We start from the raw sequence: 19,938 nt of genomic DNA on the forward strand, positions 1-19,938 counted from the left end.
AGGAGATTTTGCGAGTCCTAACCTGTACAGATGAACAGAAGGTGGCGTTTGCCACTTTCAAGCTTACTGGGGAGGCGAAGAGGTGGTGGATCTCTAGAAGAACTATCAGAGAAGCAGAGGGGACAGAGATAGTTAGTTGGCTGCACTTCAAACAGATCTTTCTTGAGCGCTTCTTCCCTAGCTAGTTCCGTGAGGACAAGGCTATGGAATTTGCCACCTTGGTGCAGGGAACAATGACGGTACATCAGTATGCAGCTAAGTTTACTGAGTTATCTCGCTTTGCTACTTATCTGATTCCTGATGAGGAAAAGAAGGCGCGCAAATTTGAGCAAGGACTGAATGAGAAACTTTATGAGCGTGTGGGGGGTTTTCAGATTCGGAACTTCTCAGAAATGGTGAATAAGGCCACATTTTTTGAAAGAACCCTCCAAAGAAGGGCTGCATTACATGAACAAAGGAAAAGGACTACTCCTACTGGGTACCATTCTGGCATGGACCAGGGACCGTGGAAAAAGAGGAATGAGAGTAGTAGCTCGGGAAAAAGGCCGGTTCAGGGTAACCAACAGCCCTATCAGTGCAGGACATGCAATCAAGTGCACTCCGGAGAGTGCAGAAAAGGGTCGGGTTTGTGTTTTCGTTGCGGCAAATCAGGACACTACATTAGGGAATGCCCAATGCAATTGGGTAGCAACAAGGCGACCTTGTTGACCTTACCGCCACCTCCGAAATATGAAGTTCCAGCACGGGGCAGCAACCAACGTCCTACTACACCTGCACGAGTTTTTGCACTGACACCTGGAGAGGTTGAGGGTAGGAATGACGTTATCACTGGTATGACTCCTTTGTTTTACTTTAAAGATCTTATTATTATTTTTTTTAATTTTATTTTTACCTCCATTGTTTGGTTTTGGTTAAGGTTTATTGTGATCACAGGTACTTTTTCTTTGTTTTCTAATAACGCTATTGTGTTATTTGACTCGGGAGCGACACATTCTTTTGTTTCCACGGCTTACTCTAGATTTTGCACTTTAGAAACTGAAAGGTTGAAGCACAAGTTAGTGGTCGCGACCCCAACAAGAAATTCGGTAGTTTGTAGTGAGATTCTCCCGGGTTGCCCTCTATCTACAGAGGGAAGACTGATGCCAGCAGATTTAATAGTGTTCCACATGATTGGGTTTGATGTGATTTTGGGTATGGATTAGTTGGCTTCCTACCACGCCAGTATTGATTGTTCTAAAAAGGAGGTGGTTTTCATACCTCCACAAGAAAGTGAATTTCGGTTCACATGGTCGAAAGTGAGGTTGGTTCCACCCATCATTTCTGCCATTCAGGTTGGAAAATTGTTGCGTGATGGTTGTCAGGGATTCTTAGCCTGTGTGGTGGAAGCACCAAAAGAAGAGCTGATGTTGGAACAGATACTTGTTGTGAAAGATTATCCAGAAGTTTTCCCAGAAGATTTATCTGGACTTCCACCCGAGCAGGAGGTAGAGTTTGCTATTGAACTGGTCCCAGGCACGACACCTCTTTCAAAAGCACCTTACTGAATGGCGCCGTCTGAATTAGTGGAACTCAAGGAACAACTGCAAGATTTGTTGGATAAGAGTTTCATCAGGCCCAGTGTATCACCTTGGGGAGCTCCAGTTCTCTTTGTGAAGAAGAAGGATGGATCGATGAGAATGTGTATCGATTACAGGGAACTTAATCGGGTTACCATAAAGAATAAGTACCCACTACCCCGTATAGAAGATTTGTTTGATCAGCTTCAGGGTGCTCAGGTATTTTCAAAGATTGATCTTCGATCGGGTTACCATCAATTGAAGGTCAGGATAGAAGACGTGGCTAAGATGGCGTTCAGGACCCGATATGGCCATTATGAGTTTTTGGTCATGCCTTTTGGCCTGACTAACGCCCCAGTAGTATTCATGGACTTGATGAACAGGGTATTCCATGAGTTTTTGGATAAGTTTGTGGTTGTCTTTATCGACGACATACTGATATACTCCAAAAGCGAAACCGAGCATGAAGAACATTTGAAATTGGTACTTGGTACTCTCAGAGACAGACAGTTGTTTGCTAAGTTGAAGAAGTGTGAATTTTGGCTAGATTCAATCACGTTTCTGGGTCATATAGTTTCAAAAGATGGCATTTTAGTGGACCCGGAAAAGGTGGAAGCAGTGGTTAATTGGTTGGCATCGAAGAATGTGCATGAGGTTAGAAGCTTCTTGGGATTGGCGGGTTATTACCGTCGATTCATCGATGGTTTTTCCAGGATAGCAGTTCCTCTCACTGCACTCACCAGGAAAAATAATAAGTTTGAATGGACAACAAAGTGTGAAGAAAGCTTCCAGGAGTTGAAACAGAGATTAGTGACAGCTCCAGTGTTAACAGTCCCCACGGCTAGAGGTGGTTTTGTTGTCTATAGCGATGCATCAAGGCTTAGATTGGGGTGTGTACTGATGCAACACGGGAAGGTTATAGCTTATGCCTAACGCCAACTAAAAGTGTATGAGCAGAATTATCACACACATGATCTGGAACTCGCAGCAGTCATTTTTGCACTTAAGCTTTGGAGACACTATCTATATGGGGAAAAGTGCGAAATTTATACGGATCACAAGAGTTTGAAATATTTCTTTACCCAAAAAGAATTAAATATGAGGCAAAGGAGATGGCTTGAATTGATCAAGGATTATGATTGCACCATTAATTATCACCCAGGCAAAGCTAATGTTGTAGCCGACGCCCTAAGTAGGAAGTCATTAGGACCGACAGTTGCAGCCATTACCATTCAGCATAGGTTGTTAATGGACTTAGAAAGAGCCGGTATTGAAGTCATTGCTAGTGATACAAATGTTTTCATGGCCAGTTTAGTAGTTCAACCTATCTTGATGGATAGAATCAAAGCTGCTCAGAAAGTGGACTCGGGGTTAGTGAAGCTAGTGGAAGAAGTCGGGAACGGGGACAAACCTGATTTTAGCGTTTCTGAGGATGGAGTTTTGAAGTTTAGAGGTAGAGTATGTATACCTACTGATGATGAACTAAAAAGGGTAATTTTTGAAGAGGCACACCATTCTTTGTACACAGTTCACCCAGGGAGTACCAAGATGTATCGAGACTTGAGAGAGTCTTTTTGGTGGAATGGTATGAAGAGAGAAATTGCTAAATTTGTGGAGCAATGCCTAACTTGCCAACAGGTGAAGGCGGAGCATCAGAGACCTGCAGGATTACTGCAGCCACTCCAAATTCCAGAGTGGAGGTGGGAGCATATCTCCATGGACTTCGTGACAGGTCTACCAAGGACTTTAAGCGGACAAGATGCTATATGGGTGATTGTGGATCGCTTAACGAAGACCGCTCGTTTTGTGCCCATTAAAGTTTCTTATAAACTGGAGAAACTAGCTGAGCTGTATGTGCAGGAGATAGTGAGGTTGCATGGAGTACCGGTATCCATTGTGTCGGATAGAGATCTCCGTTTTACTTCTAAGTTCTGGCAAAGCTTATAGGAGGCAATGGGTACTAAGTTAAGTTTCAGTACTGCTTTTCACCCTCAGACAGATGGGCAGTCAGAAAGGACTATTTAGATTTTAGAAGACATGTTGACGGCGTGTGTGATGGATTTTAAGGGAACTTGGATGCGACATTTACCTTTGGTTGAGTTCGCTTATAATAATAGTTTCCAGGCTAGCATTGGGATGGCACCTTATGAAGTTTTGTATGGCAGAAGGTGTAGATCTCCATTGTATTCGGATGAAGTAGGCAAAAGGAAACTTATAGGGCCAGAGATTATTCAGCAGACCACGGAGAAGATAGATACCATTCGGGCTAGAATGAAAGCAGCTCAAAGCCGACAAAAGAGTTATGCAGATAAACGCCATCGCCAATTAGAATTTGAGGTTGGAGATAAGGTATTTTTTAGGATTGCACCGATGAAAGGAGTTATGAGATTCGGAAAGAAGGGTAAGTTGAGCCCAAGATATATTGGACCGTTTGAGATTTTGGATCAGATTGGACCAGTGGCATACAGGGTGGCCCTACCACAGCATTCTCGGAAGTGCATAACGTGTTTCATGTGTCTATATTGACGAAGTACATCCATGACCCTACCCACGTTATAGATCATGAACCCCTTCAGATTCAAGAGGATTTGACCTACACTGAAAAACCAGTGTGCATTTTGGACAGGAAGGAGCAAGTATTACGAACTCGAACCATCCCTTTGGTTAAAGTTTTGTGGAATAATCATGCTATCAGCGAAGCATCTTGGGAATTCAAGGAAGATATGCGAATTAAGTATCCTCACCTGTTTGAAGAGACTTTTGATAGCTTGTAGCAAATTCCGAGGACGGAATTTTTGTAAGGGGGAGGATGTAAGGCCCAATTTTTTTTCTCTTCTTTGTGAAGCCCGGATCGTGCGCAAGGACCCGGCCCCTTTCTTTGGAGGAGTACGAAACGACGCCATTTTGGGAGGGGTAAGTTTCTTCTTCCTTTTCTTTTCCCTCCCCCGATCCCTTCTTCCCCCTTCTTTCGGTTTCTTTTTCCTCTGTTTTTCCCCCGTATCCCTCTCCTTCTCGTAACCCACTCACCTTCCCGAATCCCTCCCTTCTCTTTGTTGAGTTTGTTTTGTGGTTCCGAATCTCATGCCCTAAATTTCGTCCATTTTCCTTTTCCCTCACTTTTGGTTTTTCTCTCATAGTCGACGTCTCTCTCTCGCGTCCCGCTATTTCTGTAGTTGGTGTTCTCTCTTCAGACTCAGATCTTCTCTCCCTCTTGCGCAGTGTTTCGTCTTCAGGTATCTCTCTCTCTCTCTCTCTCTCTCTCTCATTTTACACCTTGTTTACGAAACTCGGGGCCCTCATTGTCGGCATTCTCTCTTTCTCTCCAATGTAGTTTCTCTTTTGTTTGCTGTGTAACTGTTGTGCTGCTGGTTCGTTAATCCCTGAAGCCTTGTAACCATCGAAGCCACCACTGGAGACACTTTTATTCGTCGGTAACGCATTCTTTTTCTCTGTTTCTCTCGCCCGCACACACACTTTCACCTCAATTAATTTATTTCACTCCAATGAAATTTCTGGGTCATATTTTCATTTAGTGTAGTCCGTGGGTTTTTCTTTGGGCATTTTTTTTGTATAAGCGAACACCATGTGTTGGAATGTTCTGAGTTTTGAAGTATTTGGGTTGGATGTGCAGTAAACCAAATGGATACTCGGAGTTGAGTAGGTGCTATTTTTGTACTGTTCGGGTTTTTTTTTTTTTTTTTTTTTTTTTTTTTTTTTTTTTTTTTTTTTTTAAACGACCGTTGGAGTGGAGGTTAAATTATTTGGAGCAATATTATGGTTGTTTTGGTTGAGTTGTAGGTGATTGCTTAGAATTAGGGGCCATTGAAGTGGGATTGATATTTTATTATTTGTGTTTGACGTTGACTTTAGTGGGTGTTTAGGATAATATCAAAGATTAGTATATGGTACTTTGGGTTGAAATGCGGGCTGTCCAATTTACTATATGGTTGTCTTAGTGAGTCTTTTTTGCTATAATATGGTTTGGGATTATATGTTTTAATTATTAGATGGAAGTTATGCCAATGGTCATTTAATACTCAGTGTATTTATATTATTTTTTTATGAATAGGTGACGAGATTGATAGAGATCGTTTTCAAGGCTTAGATAATACGCTGCAGGAGTCAGGTAAGCGAGGTTCCTATGCTAACTTTTATACAAGTTAATAAGATTGAGGTTGACTTCCTGAAAACTTGCATATTTTGTGATGAGATGAGAACTTGGAAAAACAAATATCGACCTCGGTCGCTTATTTGCATTATTCATGAAATCTGTGTGAAAAAGGAAAAATACTTTCTGACATGTATTGTGTAGACATGAGCTAAATTCTGTCTTGTGATTTCTGAAATCTGAAAAATGAGCGATATTGAGAATTTGAAAATTTGTGCATTTATTTAGAAAGATGTTTTGGCTTTTGTTTTCAGTATGTGTAAACTGGCTGATTTTTTTTGGTATTCTGTATTATTTTGATATAACATCTGAAAACCTTTGGCATGGTGTACTGGATTTTGTATCGGACTCTGTCTCTGCTCTCCTCTGTTATGCTCTGCTCTGTTTTGGATTGGTACCAACTTCTCTGTCTCTGAGTGCACCTACTTTAGAAACAAAGTGGTTTTATTGTGGTCTTTCCTGTGTGCACACTCGGGGGCTCCGATAAGAATAAAGGAAAGATTCACCTATGTCTCTGCCTAGTTTGGCCACTGAGATTAGCACAATCCTACCACGGGGGTGAAACTTGGTCTCTGCTCTGTGTGATGCTCTGTTTTGATGTGATAATGATACTCAGTTTATGTTTTGCCAAAGTATTACTGGTTTTACTTGTCTTAAAACCATCGCTCTGTTACATTTGGAAAAATATGTTTTTTTTTTGTTCTGCAAGATAACTCTGTAAAATATTTTGTTCTGCATATTGCACTTGGTAAATGCTCATGTTTGCACACTAGCATATGTCTCTTACTTACTGAGTTGTTGATAACTCACTCCCCTATCTTCATAATATTTTCAAATGATGTGAATAGTCTAACTGAGGATCGGGTTTAGTTTGGTGAGCATGATTAAGCCGAGGAGGGGATGTTAAGAGAAGGAATTATGATGTCCTTCAGATTTAATGTCTCTTAGATTTAAGTTTATCTTGGGTTAGTAAGACTCGTTAAGTTATCAGTTTGGTTTGTTATGACTACCGGGAGATTGTGGACTCCTTAGTTTATTATTATTATTTTTTTGTTCTGTTGCAATTTTGGTTTTATGGAGTTTTCAAGGTGTTTATTGGGAGGACTTGAGTTTGAGTTTTGATAATAAAGTATTTGATGGAGATTTATTTTAGTTGTGCCGGAATATGTGTTTATAAGTCACAAGTAGTAATTCTCCAAGCCACCCGGGTTTGGGGTGTTACATTGAGAAACTGGTCGAGATAGATGACAACACCTTTTTCCTCTCTTCCTTACCAGGGGGTCCCGGGGACTCATTCTAACTTAAACAAGGAGGGACGGGGAGTGGTGACTCCCTATTAAGCCAAAGCCTAACTTCACTGCTATACTATACTAGACGATGGCTCCATACGGTATCAATAGCCCGAGGACCTTCGTTTCACTCAGGATTTCCACTTTTTAGAAAAAGAAAGAAATTGGCTATGCAATCAAGGTTTAGTCTTTACCAACTTCAGACCGAGGTTGTTTCTTCTTCAATAAGTCTGTTAGCGGTGCGGCCCTCCTCGAGTATCCCTTGAGAAATCTCCGATAGTAGTTCATGAGCCCATGGGGCCGATCTGTCGGAAAGAAGACAGAACGAACTAGATCGGAGAAAGAAAATCAAAATTGTATACTTAATTATGCACTAACTCTAGCCTTGTTTCTTTTCTTGTCCTGCTAGCTCACCATAAGCCAAGGTGACGATAAATAGTAGTTGTAGGTGGTGACTTTGAAGTGGAGATGCTGAGCTTGACGTACTGTTGCAAGCAACCTCACTTCCCCACCCTATCACATATTTACGTAAATGACCCTCACTTCCCCACCCTATCACATATTTACATAAATGACCATTGAACCTTATAGCGACATCCTTCAAGTGCTTAACTGATGGAATGTTCATACCTAAATCATCATTGCATGGAGAAAAGCTCAAAGGAAAAAACATGTTCTGTCTTTCTGAGGTCCGAAAGTGGAGAACACATAGGATGTGGATCAATCATGACAAGAATGGACTTCTCCATAATGTAATAAAAGAGTCACAGTCTAGTTCCCTAGCAAGATGGAACAACTCTGGTCTTGTAGCTCAGCTCAGGTAGCTAGTTCTAGCTTGAGCAGCTCAGTCTTATGACAGGGATTCCTGATGCTCATCATAGAGATATAGATCTAGAGGATGAAGCAGGATAAGCTAAGAAAGCGTTAGTGGAAAAAGCAAACAAAGTCCCTGTTTGGGGAATTCATACTACTATAGGCAGCACATCCACTTGTGATACCCTTTGTGAGTTCTTTCTCCTCTGTTTTCTCACCTTGTAGAAATTTGGGAACAAGTACGAAATGTCAATATAGGAATTGTTTCATTATTTCTTATTTCTAGGTCTTTCCATTGCATTCACTTACAACAAGAAACAACCACTAGCGTTTGGCACAACACTCTGTCGAAAACACGAGGCAGGAGTGCGTCAAGGCATGAATTGACCTAGCAGACTGTGAAAACAAATCAGACACTAGGTATAGCATTCAACTAGCGGATATTCTTGCAATAGGTGGAGTAATAATTCCCTAAGTGAGCGTATTATGGGGGACCTTCAAGTACATCTGGCAAGGATCAAGGTGGATCTCGCTCTTGCATAGCTCTCGTCAGAGCAACATGCCATTGGACGTTAAATAGGAACATGCAAAGTGTCTAAACATGCCAAAAATGGCTTTCTTTTTTATAAGCAAGAAAATGGATGCGCCTTAAAAGGGTGTGGCACTCGCCCGTGCAAAGACGGCTCTGCGAGTTAGCAAAAATAAGGCATATAGCCCATTCCATGTGAGCACAAAGGCAACAAGTGTATCTTTCCTTTGTTCTTGTGGATTGTAGCTAGGGGATGAGCTTAGTAGAAGAAAGAATCTATCTTAGGGCCGACCTTTCTTTTCTATTCTATCTATCATAGGAGCCAGCTTTGAGTTCCTATACCAGTTGTTCTATTTCTCCTATATCAGACAAGCAGACATAGACGTTTAATCTATTGTCTTATTGTCTTCTCTTCCTAGTTAAATCTTCTTGTAGTTCCTGTAAGCCAAGGAAGAATGCTAAGCCCTATTTACTTGCCTGCAAGCCCTATGAAGGAAGGTGCTTTTACTTCCTCTAGATGTTTTCTTTCTCTAAGGCCAGTTAGAGCTTTCTGGTATGGGCAGTGACTACGTCCTGTAAGAAGTCTCGATAAGAAGCTCTATAGTTCTCCTTAGGATCTAATCTCTGCTTGTTTTTGAAGGACTTTTTCCCTGATTGATTCCTCAACCCAGGATAGATCACCAGCGTCAACCTATTATGCATTGCAGCTTATCTGTTGCAGCTCTTAGGTCTTGGTAGCTAGTGGGAATGTAGGATAGCTCAAGTAAGTAATAGACTAACACCAATGCCTCTGATATGAGAAAATAGGTCCACATGATCAACAGAAAAGGCTTTCTATGGCCATTCTCTGCCTGAACAAATGATGCTTGGAGGAAGGAAGAATGCAAGTGGGACCCTACCTATCCTACCCCCTATCAAGGAAAGACATGAACAAGATGGGATACGCGCATCGGAGAAGGAATAAGTTGCAACTTTTGTTGGTCCTACCTAGTAGTTAGCTGGTTTGGGAAGGAAAGACAGGTAAGTACCCCTAATTTATTCTTTTTCCTCTTACTAGGTGATGAGAGTTTGACCTCTAGGAAGAAAACTTTACCCTTTAATGCGCTGGTAGTGGCATAAGGTGAGTGCTCTGATCCACGACTACCCTTCTGTTTATAGGTTTAGAGGAAGCTAGGGGATATTCTAACCAATAGGATATGGCTGCTAGTAGATAGCATAATAATCTCTTTCCTGCTCCTAGGATGTAGCTTCATTTCCTTACTTGCACTAGTAGCTTCATAAGTCCTCCTCGCTTTCTTCTTTGTGATTGCTAGTCTTCAATTAGGGGGTGATCCCCAAGGGGCTATTGCTTACTATAAGCACTGAAGCATTTTTTATCTTCTCTAGAAAGCCCTCACTATTTCCCCCTACTCCAGCGTTCCACTGAAGATTAGTAGACTGAGTTCAATTGGCAAAGTCAGAGTGATCTTTTATAAGCATAGGAAGAGTGACGCACCGTCTAGAGGAAGAGCTCCTAGGACTCGAGCAAGAGAAGATCAAGCAAAGAATAGATCCACGGACCTATTGATTGACCATAGATGCGAATCGCTTGACCGCTATCTAAGAGAAGATAAGTAGTTCTTCTATCGTTCAAGGGTGGGGAGAACATGTAGCGACTTGCCTAGATCTCATATTTCCCACGTAGGTTTTATACTACTTGGAATGGCTCTCTCAACCATCTTTTCTTAATGTATTAAAGAAGGCCTATCCAACCGGTGAAAAGCAGTGGGTGCCTACTAACGGCCATTCCTGGCTCGGCTCTAATAACGTAATTCCGAGAGGAGTCAATAGTTCGGCATTAGATCCCTTTAGACCTGGAGAACATGGGACACTGGGTCGGGGTTTGGTGAACCAACCGGTCGCTTCCCTAGTTGAAGTATTGAGCCTACCTGAACGAAATCAAAGTTTCTTGGCAGCTCCTTCTCTCAACCTCAAAATTGATTGACCCGTAGACATAGACAAATGGGGCTTTTAGCACCCTTTTCCTTCTGTTTGGTGAATCAACCTTGGCATGATCTAAATGAAAAAAATTCCTCCCCACTAAAAAGAGCTACTGAGAGTGGATTTCAGGCTCGATAGTGTCGAGAAGGTATGTAACGACCCGACCCAATATTATTAAGGATAAATTATGGATAATTTCAGTGGGCCTAAAATTAGGTTAATGGGCCAATTATACTAGAAGCCCAATTGAGTGTTCAAGTGTTTTTTTCAAATAGACTATGGGTCTAGGATTTTTATTTTGACAGATATCGATTTTGTTAGGGCTTGCCATATTATAATATTTTTAAGATAGAAATTTTTATGTACGGAGAAACTTTTGAGGAATATATTGGATTATTTTAGAGGTTTGAGTCGAATGCCAAAAAACTCAAACAAAAACCCTATGCCACACCTCTCCTACTTAGCAGATTATTATAGAATTATGTTTCCATTAAAACTCCTAACCCATACCAACTACTATAAGTCTATACCCACGGCTCCACTCCCATGCACATGCACGTCTCTTGCCTTTGTTTTCACTAGGGTTTTCCACCATGCCTTTTATATACATACGAGAACCTTCTTGTTGATAGTTATCAAACTATGATTGCCGCAACAGCCCTCCACCACCCAAACTCCTCACCATGGTAGACTTTCTTCATGCACGGTTTAGTTGTTGTCCGTCTATCACTACATACACGGCTCCATCGTACCCGCTTCCTCTGCTTACACGTTGTCATCTCGGTTTTCTTGTGTTTCTCAACCACCTATGTTTATAAATATGTCTAACCCTCCTGCATGAAAATCATAGTCCACTACCGCCAACATCAAAATACACGCACGCACGCAGAGCACCTTTCACGAACTCACTGAACACTCAGGCCGTCCCTAGACTATCACGTCGTTTTCTCTCCACCGTGAATACTGAAAACAACCATGTTTCCTAGCTCAGCCCTCCACCGTGCGCCTGTTCCTCCAAGCCACTCCTCCCTCTGCCGTGAACTACCACGGAAACAAGATTCTCGCACACCGAAAACCATTCCTTTCTCCCTCACATCTCACAGCCTCCACACCACGACCGCGCAGCTACACCAAGAACCACCAAGGCGAAAGCTAGCCCAACTCACCAACACATGAACAGACTCTGTTTTCACCACCGAAAAATAGGAGAATTTGCTCCCCACCATGAGCCACAACCCAACCACCCCACGGCACCAACTGCCTACACATCTTCACCACACTGCACAGAGAGTGCCTCTCGTCACCTCACACTACCACAAGCCGCCACCCTCGCTCTGTAAGTTCACGCCGACCCACTCCATGCATGGCCTCTAGGCATTTTCTTGTTCTTCCGTAAACTCTCTCTCACTCTTCGTCTCTCTCTCTCTCTCTCTCTCTCTCTCTCACAGTTGCATAATCGCCCACTCGCCAAAGTTGCCACCGCACCCGCCACGAGCTGCCATACCTTGCCGCTTCCTCTTGGTGAGTATCACATGTCTCTCTCTCTCATGAGTCTTCTGTTTCTCTACAAAACACATTAAGTTGCTTTTAAGTTTTAGTTTAGTAAGGGCATATATTGATGAGATTACAAAAATGCCCATTTATATTGTTTTTCCAAAATACCCATGCCAAGTATGTTGTTTTTTCCAAAAATACCCATGCCTATTTAGGATTAACAGGTGAGAATATTTTAGTGTTAGGAAGAATATAGGTTTAGGAATTATATATAGACTATTTTACTATTTTAGATTATAAATAAAATCATATGTTTAATTAGAAAGTTATGCAAATTACGTGTTTATTTTTATAGGCGACCGATTACGTGCTGAAAATAGTGGATTAGCGTTGTAAGGTAAGTAGCATGATCATACCCTTACACATATGTACAGTAAATGACATGTCTTTTATAAAAATATTATGCATGTACGCCCTCCATTGAAAGCCTCTTTTTACATACCTAAATCATGATTTTATGTGAAGATTTATGCCTTAAAGTATTTTATGAAAGTCATGATTTTATGTGAAGGTTTTTGAATATTGATGATCTTATGTAATAATTTATGTATTAAAATAATTATGAAAAGTCATATATGATTTTATGTGAGAGTTATGCATAAAGTTATTTATAAAAAGTCATAAATTTATGTGAGGAAACATGTATCACGACATTTATGAAAGAATGCGATTTCATTTGAAATCTATGATATGATATGACAAGTATGTATGATTCTTTTGAAATCTATAAAATGACAAGTATGCAAGTATGATTATAATAAGATATGTAACTGCCTATGTTATGATATGAAGAGGGTACCTGTGTTATGGGCATATTGCATTGCCAGGTCGTGCATGCTGGTAGTGCACCAAGTATGTCTTCCTTATGTATGGATTCCACAACCCGTGGCCACAGGCAGAATCAGAATTTATTTAGGTTTGCTAACCCTAACTCACGGGGGTCAACAGTTGGTAACGGCATATGATAAGTGAAAGATAAGTTCATGTTTATGTTCATGTTATTTACGTATGTATTTATGAATATGCATATTTTTTCAAGAAACCTAATGTTTATTATGTTTACTGTATGATGTGTTGTTTATTGAGTATTTGACTCATTTTTGTATATTTTTATGTTTTTAAACCACCCCAGGTGATGACATTTATAAGTATGAGACTGCAGGACAGGACTTGACCCCGGGAGCCGAGGCAGAGGCCTAGACAAATTATGCTATGATTAGTTTTATGGTTTAAGGTTTAAATAAATTATTTTGATAAGCACACGAGACTTTCATATTTTTTTTAATAAGTGCTTCCACAAACTCTATTTTAGATTTTATGTATTTATAAAGTTCATTTTATTTATGGAAACTTTCGCATCTAACGCGTTATTAAAAAGAAAAGTTTTTAAGTTCAAGTTTAGTAGTAGCACACTGGCTTCCCGAAAATTCTAAAATGTCTTTTTGGGAAGTGGGGTGTTACAAGGTATTAGCCACCGGTAACCATACTTTCGTAAAAGCACCATTGGGCGGTGGTTACTCTCTTTTCGCTTTTTTGGATATATAATCAATGTCGAGAGTAGAGTTATGGGAATAGCCGTTTGATGGAAAACTACTTTCACGTTCAGTTCAAAGATCACCTTTTTCATTGAGAATTCTCATTCCCTTTCATGTGAATTCGCCACTATCTCATAATTGCTAATAGTTAATCAAGGAGTTATGTTTTCAGGCACAAAGCAACATCCCTTATTTGCATGCTAGTGCAAACTTTGAGGCTAACATGAGTGTTTCATTCTCCTTGAATATATTTTTCATCAAATTTTGATATTTTTTTCTTCCTCTAAAATTGCTCTACCCAGTCGTTGCCTTCCTTTAAGAAAGTTCCTCATATACTATTCTAATTTGTTTTATTTATTCTCGATCTTTGCAGTCTAGAGGGGTACTTATCCCTTTCCGACAGGCTGTCCAAAGGACATGTAGCCGAGAGCGAGCCGCATTTTGAAATGAAAAGAATAAGTGGGAAAGTGAAAGGTTCAAAAAACATTAAAAACTTAAGATTTGATACATAAAAGAAAAAAAAACCATATATATCTACTGTAACAATAAAAACTACAACATAACGTGAACTAGATAAAGAAGAAGAAGGTACGGGACCCTGCATAGAACACCCATGTTATTTGTTGTAGGGTTCATCTTTTTGTTCACCATAGGAGTACTCACTGGAATAATCCCAGCAAATTATGGACTAGACATTGCTTTACATGATACTTATTATGCGGTTGCACATTTCCATTATGTACTCTCTATGGCCAAGATGATAGGAAGCCCAAGGGTTGACCTGTTGTAAAACAGATAAAATTAAAGTAGCCTTCTGTTGAGTTAGGAGCCCAAAATCTATTTGACTTGTAATCCGAACTCAACCCTAAGATAGATTCTTTCTTCTACTAAGCTTGTACCCAAGCTACAATCCAAAAGAATAAAGGAAAGATACCTCAGATAGTCTAATTGTTTTGTTTTGAAGCAAAGATATCGACAGGACTGTCCTTTTAGCCCTATCTAGTTAAAGGTGAGTTTGATTTGGTTATAATCCCCCATGTATAAATATTCCATATTCGAAAACATTTCGAGTTTCTGTCTTTTTTATACAGGATAATGTTAGGCCATATAGATTAGAGATATCTATCAATGAGCCAAAGTTTATTGGTATGCCCAGTTTTATCCAGTAAGGAGTCATTAGTCTCGTTATTGGGCCCCTTCTCAAAAATTTGATGAAATGGCCCAGCCAAGAGTGCTTATATCATATGGGAACTCACGGCTGTAACCAATCCTTATGGTTTTGATATTCGGTAGGAATAATAAGAATCAAAGTCCAGCTTAGTTGGTGAGCCTAGTGATACCCATCTTTACACATACGAGAAATCTTTCGGCCTTCTTGATCCAACTTCATTACTCTTTAAGACTACTAAGATCCCTCACTGCACACTTTCTATATATATATATATATATATATATATATATATATATTTGTCTCCATCTAATCAAAGACGGTCATAGCAGCCTCCGCTTTTTTTTTTTTTTTCCTGAAGCGACTTTCTCGATACGAAAGAAAAGGCCTAGCCTACATACATATATATAAAAATAGCATGATGACCCGCACATCAGCGATTGTTGTTCATTTCGCAGCATTTGTAGCCTCCTCTCAAGGCCCCTTATTCTCTGGTATGTTGCGCATATGAGGTCTCCTATGACAGCAAAGAAAAGAGCATTGAAACCATCAGGGCCAAAAGCTTTGTTGTATTTGAGGGAAAAGAAAACATTTAAAATCATTATGACCTAGGCAATACACATGTGTCACTCGTCCTCAAAATGGATCTAATTTAACTTCACTCTCTGAGTTCTTTACGTCTTTTTTCTTGCAGATCGAGATTCTTTGATTACAACATAGCTATCATCAGAAACAGTACTTCCGAGTCACTCTATAACTGAGAGCTTGTAGTTGGAGATTTTGACTGTTAGGAGGATATTGGGATCCCTAAACTCTTTATCTTTCTCTTTCATGTTTAACCCCATGACATTCCAGACTACAACCTTCATGAGATAGTCTTAAGGCAGGTTTGGGGGGTGAGATGAGAATTTTGTGTTTTGTTTGAGAGTTTAAAATATTGTGTTTTAATATTATTATTGTATTGGGATTTGAAAAAGGTGAATTGGGATTTGAAAAAATTGAATTGTTTATTATATTTTGTATGAGGATTTGAAAAAGGTGTAATGATGAGATGAGATGAGATGAGAATTTTGTGTCTCATCCCATCCCCCAAACCTGCCCTTAGTGATGGAATCTTTACTCACCATTCAGTATGAATGGAGTAAGGGACGCCCTCTCCTCGATCTAAACCATAAAGCCAAAACAATTGAAAGTCTATCTGAGAACACATTGATTTTCAAAGCCCCTCTTGTACCTATCCCAAATGACCTTTGGGTATAGAGCTCTACCAATAGTAGCTCGACATTGGGAATTAATGAGTTTTTCAACACCCGAAGGTGGCTGCATAAGCCTAAGAGAGTGTATGGGGTGCTGGTTCCTTCATTATTTTAGCAAAAGTTCCTACGGCTCGAGCCAGTTTTGCGCCTTGATTGGGATGACATTCAATCTTATGTACCCATGTTCCTATATGTATAATCGGTTAATGGTATGCAATTTCCTATTTGATAATTTAGATCAAGTATCTCGTATCTATAAGCAGGAGGACGTGGGCAAGAAGCAACTAGCTGACTACCCTATTCCACTCAGCCTTTCTTTGATGCATGAATAAGGTCTTAGTATGTATGGGCATTCTGGACGGTCGTAATAAGTCATTGGTCAAAGGTTTAGACCAATCGCAAGTCATCACCATCTTGCTCGCTTCCAATTGATGACTACCAATGATATAAGTGTTGACCTAAGCCCCTTTCGGATAGTATACAGATTCGACCTTAGACTCAATAAAGTTGAATGCCTCTGCACGAATATCGTTGTAAGGTGAAACAATCAAAATATGTTTGAGTCTGGGTTCCCTAAACATGGTTTGAAACAGTAGATCTTGTAAGCGTACGTTGGATTCTAGTATTTGGAGTAGATTTCCTCCAACGCAATCCACAGAAATTCCACAAATCCTTTGGTGGATAAGTCTGATGACTTAGCAATAGTGAAAAATTGAGTTTCTCGTCTATGGTGGAGGAGGTGCCTTGAAGATCTAGGAGTGTGAGCAGTACGAGCTGAAAGGCTCCCATACTGTTTGGAGGGCAGGGGCATAAATGCCAAACAAACCTGACAAAGTCTGGTATTTGACGAAGATCTTTCTATCAATAGATAGGATTTAGTGTTCGATATAGGGGATAGGATCCATCTACTCTTTCTTTCTCAATTTCTTTTAGGGAGAGCATATATAACAATATGTCCCCTTAGATGTCTATTCTATTCTTGACATCTTCTAAGTCAGCTCTCAAGCCAAGAGTTCTCGCATCAGGTAGTTCAGTCTGATGTGGATTTACCTTCTTGTAAGTAAGTCTCTACAGCAAATAATTCCCCTCAGTCTAGTTCCGAGTAGAACTGTTGGGAAGGGGACATGATCAATAGAACTTGTGTAGATCCGGGCTGGGATAATTTCGCTCATTCCTAACTAGTTCCAAAAAGGTTTGCTCATGCTAGAGGGAGCATCCCCACTTAGTGATTGGTTTGCTAGTTCACGCAAATCTGAAGAAGTTATCACACTACTTTCTTGTATCCCCTATTCCTCAGATACAATTCGAGCCTTCTATGACCAATTCTCAATTTTTGGAAAACCTTGGAGGTCTCTCAGGTGTCTATGGCAGATCCGATCAGTCTCGTGATGAAGAGAAGTCTTTTCCGATCCTCCACTAAGAAAGGTATCATCATGACAACTAAATTTGCTCTGTAAACTTTACTAAACCGGCCTTCGAGATGAAAGGAACGAAAGCAGGCAACATGAGTATGTTACTTCCTACAAGAATGCATTCTAATGGTTTGTCATGTTCCTACTCCAACTCCGGCAAGAATGGCCCTCCCTACTACAAACTACGCTGGGAAAGTTTATGAATCAAATAAGCCATGGCAGCAAGGGTGATGTTCTCCCATCACTAAATAGTGTTATTTTGTCCTCCAGGGAATTCCATTAAGAGGTTCTTTCTTTCTCGCACGTAATTTCGCCCACCCGTTCCACTTCCATGCCAGAGGAAATGAGATTTGAACCCCATAATACAATTTTCTTATATGCCAATTATAGCGTTGAAATCTCCTATTGAATCGATCTCTTGCATCCAAAGGTTCTTCCCTTGGCTCATCCAAAGTCTCCTTTTGTCCAAAGGTACCCATCTTCGTAAAGGTTGTGGCATCTATCGAACTATCCCAAAGTACTCTAAAGACTCAAAGATAGTAAATCAAGAAGGTGGTAAGACCCTTGCAAAGTTCTGCAATAGCATAGAGCTTGGAAAGCTCAAACCCAATCAATGCCATTTTCTCTCTGTCTTCCTCAGCCATCTTGATCCGCTTATATCAAGAGAAAGCATCCAAAAAAGACAGCATCCCATGTCCAGCAGTGTTGTCCACCAGAACATCGATGTGAGGAAGAGGAAAATCATCTTTTGGGCTTGTCTTGTTTATAGGCGTCTTTGGACTCACGGAACCAACTCTCAAATTGAGGGAAAACCATTCACGAAGAAGCGTGACCGTCCAGTTGAATCTCGTTACCTTTTTGTGTAGTTATGGCGGGCTTACTTTCCACTTTGTTACTATGGAGCCGGGCGGAAAGCAAGTGAATGTGATCCCGCCCTCCATCAGCCGGTGTGTGTGAGCTTTGCTCCTTATAGCTCTACACTGCCGCCGACCACTTTTCCTCCTCTACCATATTCATTGACACTGAAACAATCCATTCTATCTTTGTGTTATTTTTGGATTCCGAGAATGAGCCGAACAACGAAGCCTCATCCTCAGATAAAGTTTTCTCTAACACTACTCTCCCGGCAAGAACAACTTTTTCTATTGTGATTGAAAAACTGAATCTTCCTACTCGAACATGAAGTCATATAGTTTACAACTCTTCTTTATATAGTAATTCGACTTATTGCTCTGCGTCCCCCCATCAGTTTACTATGAAGAGAAGAATCAAAAGGATCGAACTACCAACTCATTATTCAAGCGAACAAAAACGTAGCTTGTAAGGCTTTAAAATGCATGTAGAAGCTATGTTTACAACTCTCTATCCCTTAGGGGGATACAGAGTAGGTAGGGAGAAGGCCCTCACTAGGCACTAGCTTGCTTAGCAGGGGATGCATAGTAGAGGCTAAAGATATAATACTTATAGTTGAGTGGTCTAATTCATGGTAGAGAATATAAGCAACAACTAACAACTATATGAGGTATGTGGTTTCAAGGACCGACCCCTTATCTTGTACATTGCAACTTTATATCATTCGCTCGAGGCCATGTTAACTAAGCACGATGATCAGGGAAAGGAAACCTATATTATCTCAGCCAAGCATTGGTGGGACAAAGATACATATCCATAGAAAAAGTGTGTCTCGCTTTGACATCCCGCTCCAATCTCTAAAGGGCTGTCTATTTTCTTCAAGCTTTTACCTAAATACGCAAAAAATCAACCAATCCTGTATTCAATAGCTACTATTGAATGACTTTCTCTTTCTAGGAGAGTGAATGAAAGGTGGAGTTCGAAATAAGATGAGCATGAGCAGACAAGAAGAACCTCTTCTATCAAATGATAGAACTAGAGTCGGGAGCCGCATAGATAGGCAAGATAAAAGGAAAAAGAGGCCTTGGCTTTGATCTCACATACAATCCGAAAGAGGCAATACATGGATTGGCAAAGAAGAGGCGAGTGCAATCAAAGAGAATGGTGATCTTAGTAGAGCCGAAGAGAGCTTCTTCAAGCAAAAGTTACAGGTGCAATGGCTAAACTTGGGGAGACTATAACACTAAATTATTCTTCAGGGCTATGAAGAATCACCAAAGCAAAAATAAGATCATGTCAGTGTGCAAGGAAGATGGGACAAGAGTAGAGAATCCTACCAAAGTCAAGGAACAAATAGTGGGGTTTCTTAGGAGACTACTTAGTGAAGTGCCATCCAACACGCCTATCAAACAGAAGATGCTTAGGAAGGCCCCACCTAGAAGACTAACCCATGACCAGTGCAATGATCTATTGAAAGGGGTTATTGAGGGTGAAATAAAGGATGTTCTCTTCTCTCTGAAGGATAACAAGGCACTACGCCCGAATGGATATAATGCTATATTCTTTAAAAAGGCATAGGGTAATGTTGGGAACGATGTGGTGAGGGCTATTAAGTCTTTCTTTACTTCAGGATGCTTGCTGAGGGAGTTCAATGCAACCGCAATCGCATTGATAACCAAGGTACTAGACCCTACAAAATTAAAAGACTATAGGCCTATATCTTGTTACAATACCATTTATAAATGCATTTCCAAGATCATTGCCAATAGGATCAAGCCAGTCCTACCCCATTGTAGATGTAAGCAGCAAACGACATTTGTTAAGGG

At 40.5% G+C, this 19,938-nt stretch overlaps 1 protein-coding gene and 1 long non-coding RNA gene across 2 annotated transcripts; one reads left to right on the top strand and one right to left on the bottom strand.

Annotated features, from left to right (window-relative positions):
• Window positions 1-233: 233 nt before the first annotated feature.
• LOC121245871 lies at window positions 234-1,544 on the top strand. Its single transcript, XM_041143781.1, has 3 exons — window positions 234-831; window positions 1,033-1,085; window positions 1,203-1,544. Exons 1-3 carry the CDS (start codon window positions 234-236, stop codon window positions 1,542-1,544), a joined length of 993 nt encoding a protein of 330 aa, XP_040999715.1.
• A 2,877-nt stretch (window positions 1,545-4,421) lies between these two features.
• On the bottom strand, window positions 4,422-10,274 carry LOC121250623. Its single transcript, XR_005937820.1, has 3 exons — window positions 10,071-10,274; window positions 7,340-7,342; window positions 4,422-4,432 (listed from the first exon to the last, which is right to left on the bottom strand). It is a non-coding gene; the product is annotated as an uncharacterized LOC121250623 (long non-coding RNA).
• Between the last annotated feature and the right edge of the window lie 9,664 nt (window positions 10,275-19,938).

Source organism: Juglans microcarpa x Juglans regia, chromosome 1D (genome assembly GCF_004785595.1).
Source record: "Juglans microcarpa x Juglans regia isolate MS1-56 chromosome 1D, Jm3101_v1.0, whole genome shotgun sequence".
Classification (NCBI taxonomy): Eukaryota; Viridiplantae; Streptophyta; class Magnoliopsida; order Fagales; family Juglandaceae; genus Juglans; species Juglans microcarpa x Juglans regia.

Bases quoted from the DNA above. Each gene is read 5' to 3' on its own strand.
- LOC121245871 (XM_041143781.1), top strand. From the start codon at position 234: ATGACGGTACATCAGTATGCAGCTAAGTTTACTGAGTTATCTCGCTTT. The intron at 832-1,032 runs GTATGACTCCTT...TTTGCACTTTAG, and splicing joins TAGGAATGACGTTATCACTG to AAACTGAAAGGTTGAAGCAC. The intron at 1,086-1,202 runs GTAGTTTGTAGT...GGTATGGATTAG, and splicing joins CGACCCCAACAAGAAATTCG to TTGGCTTCCTACCACGCCAG.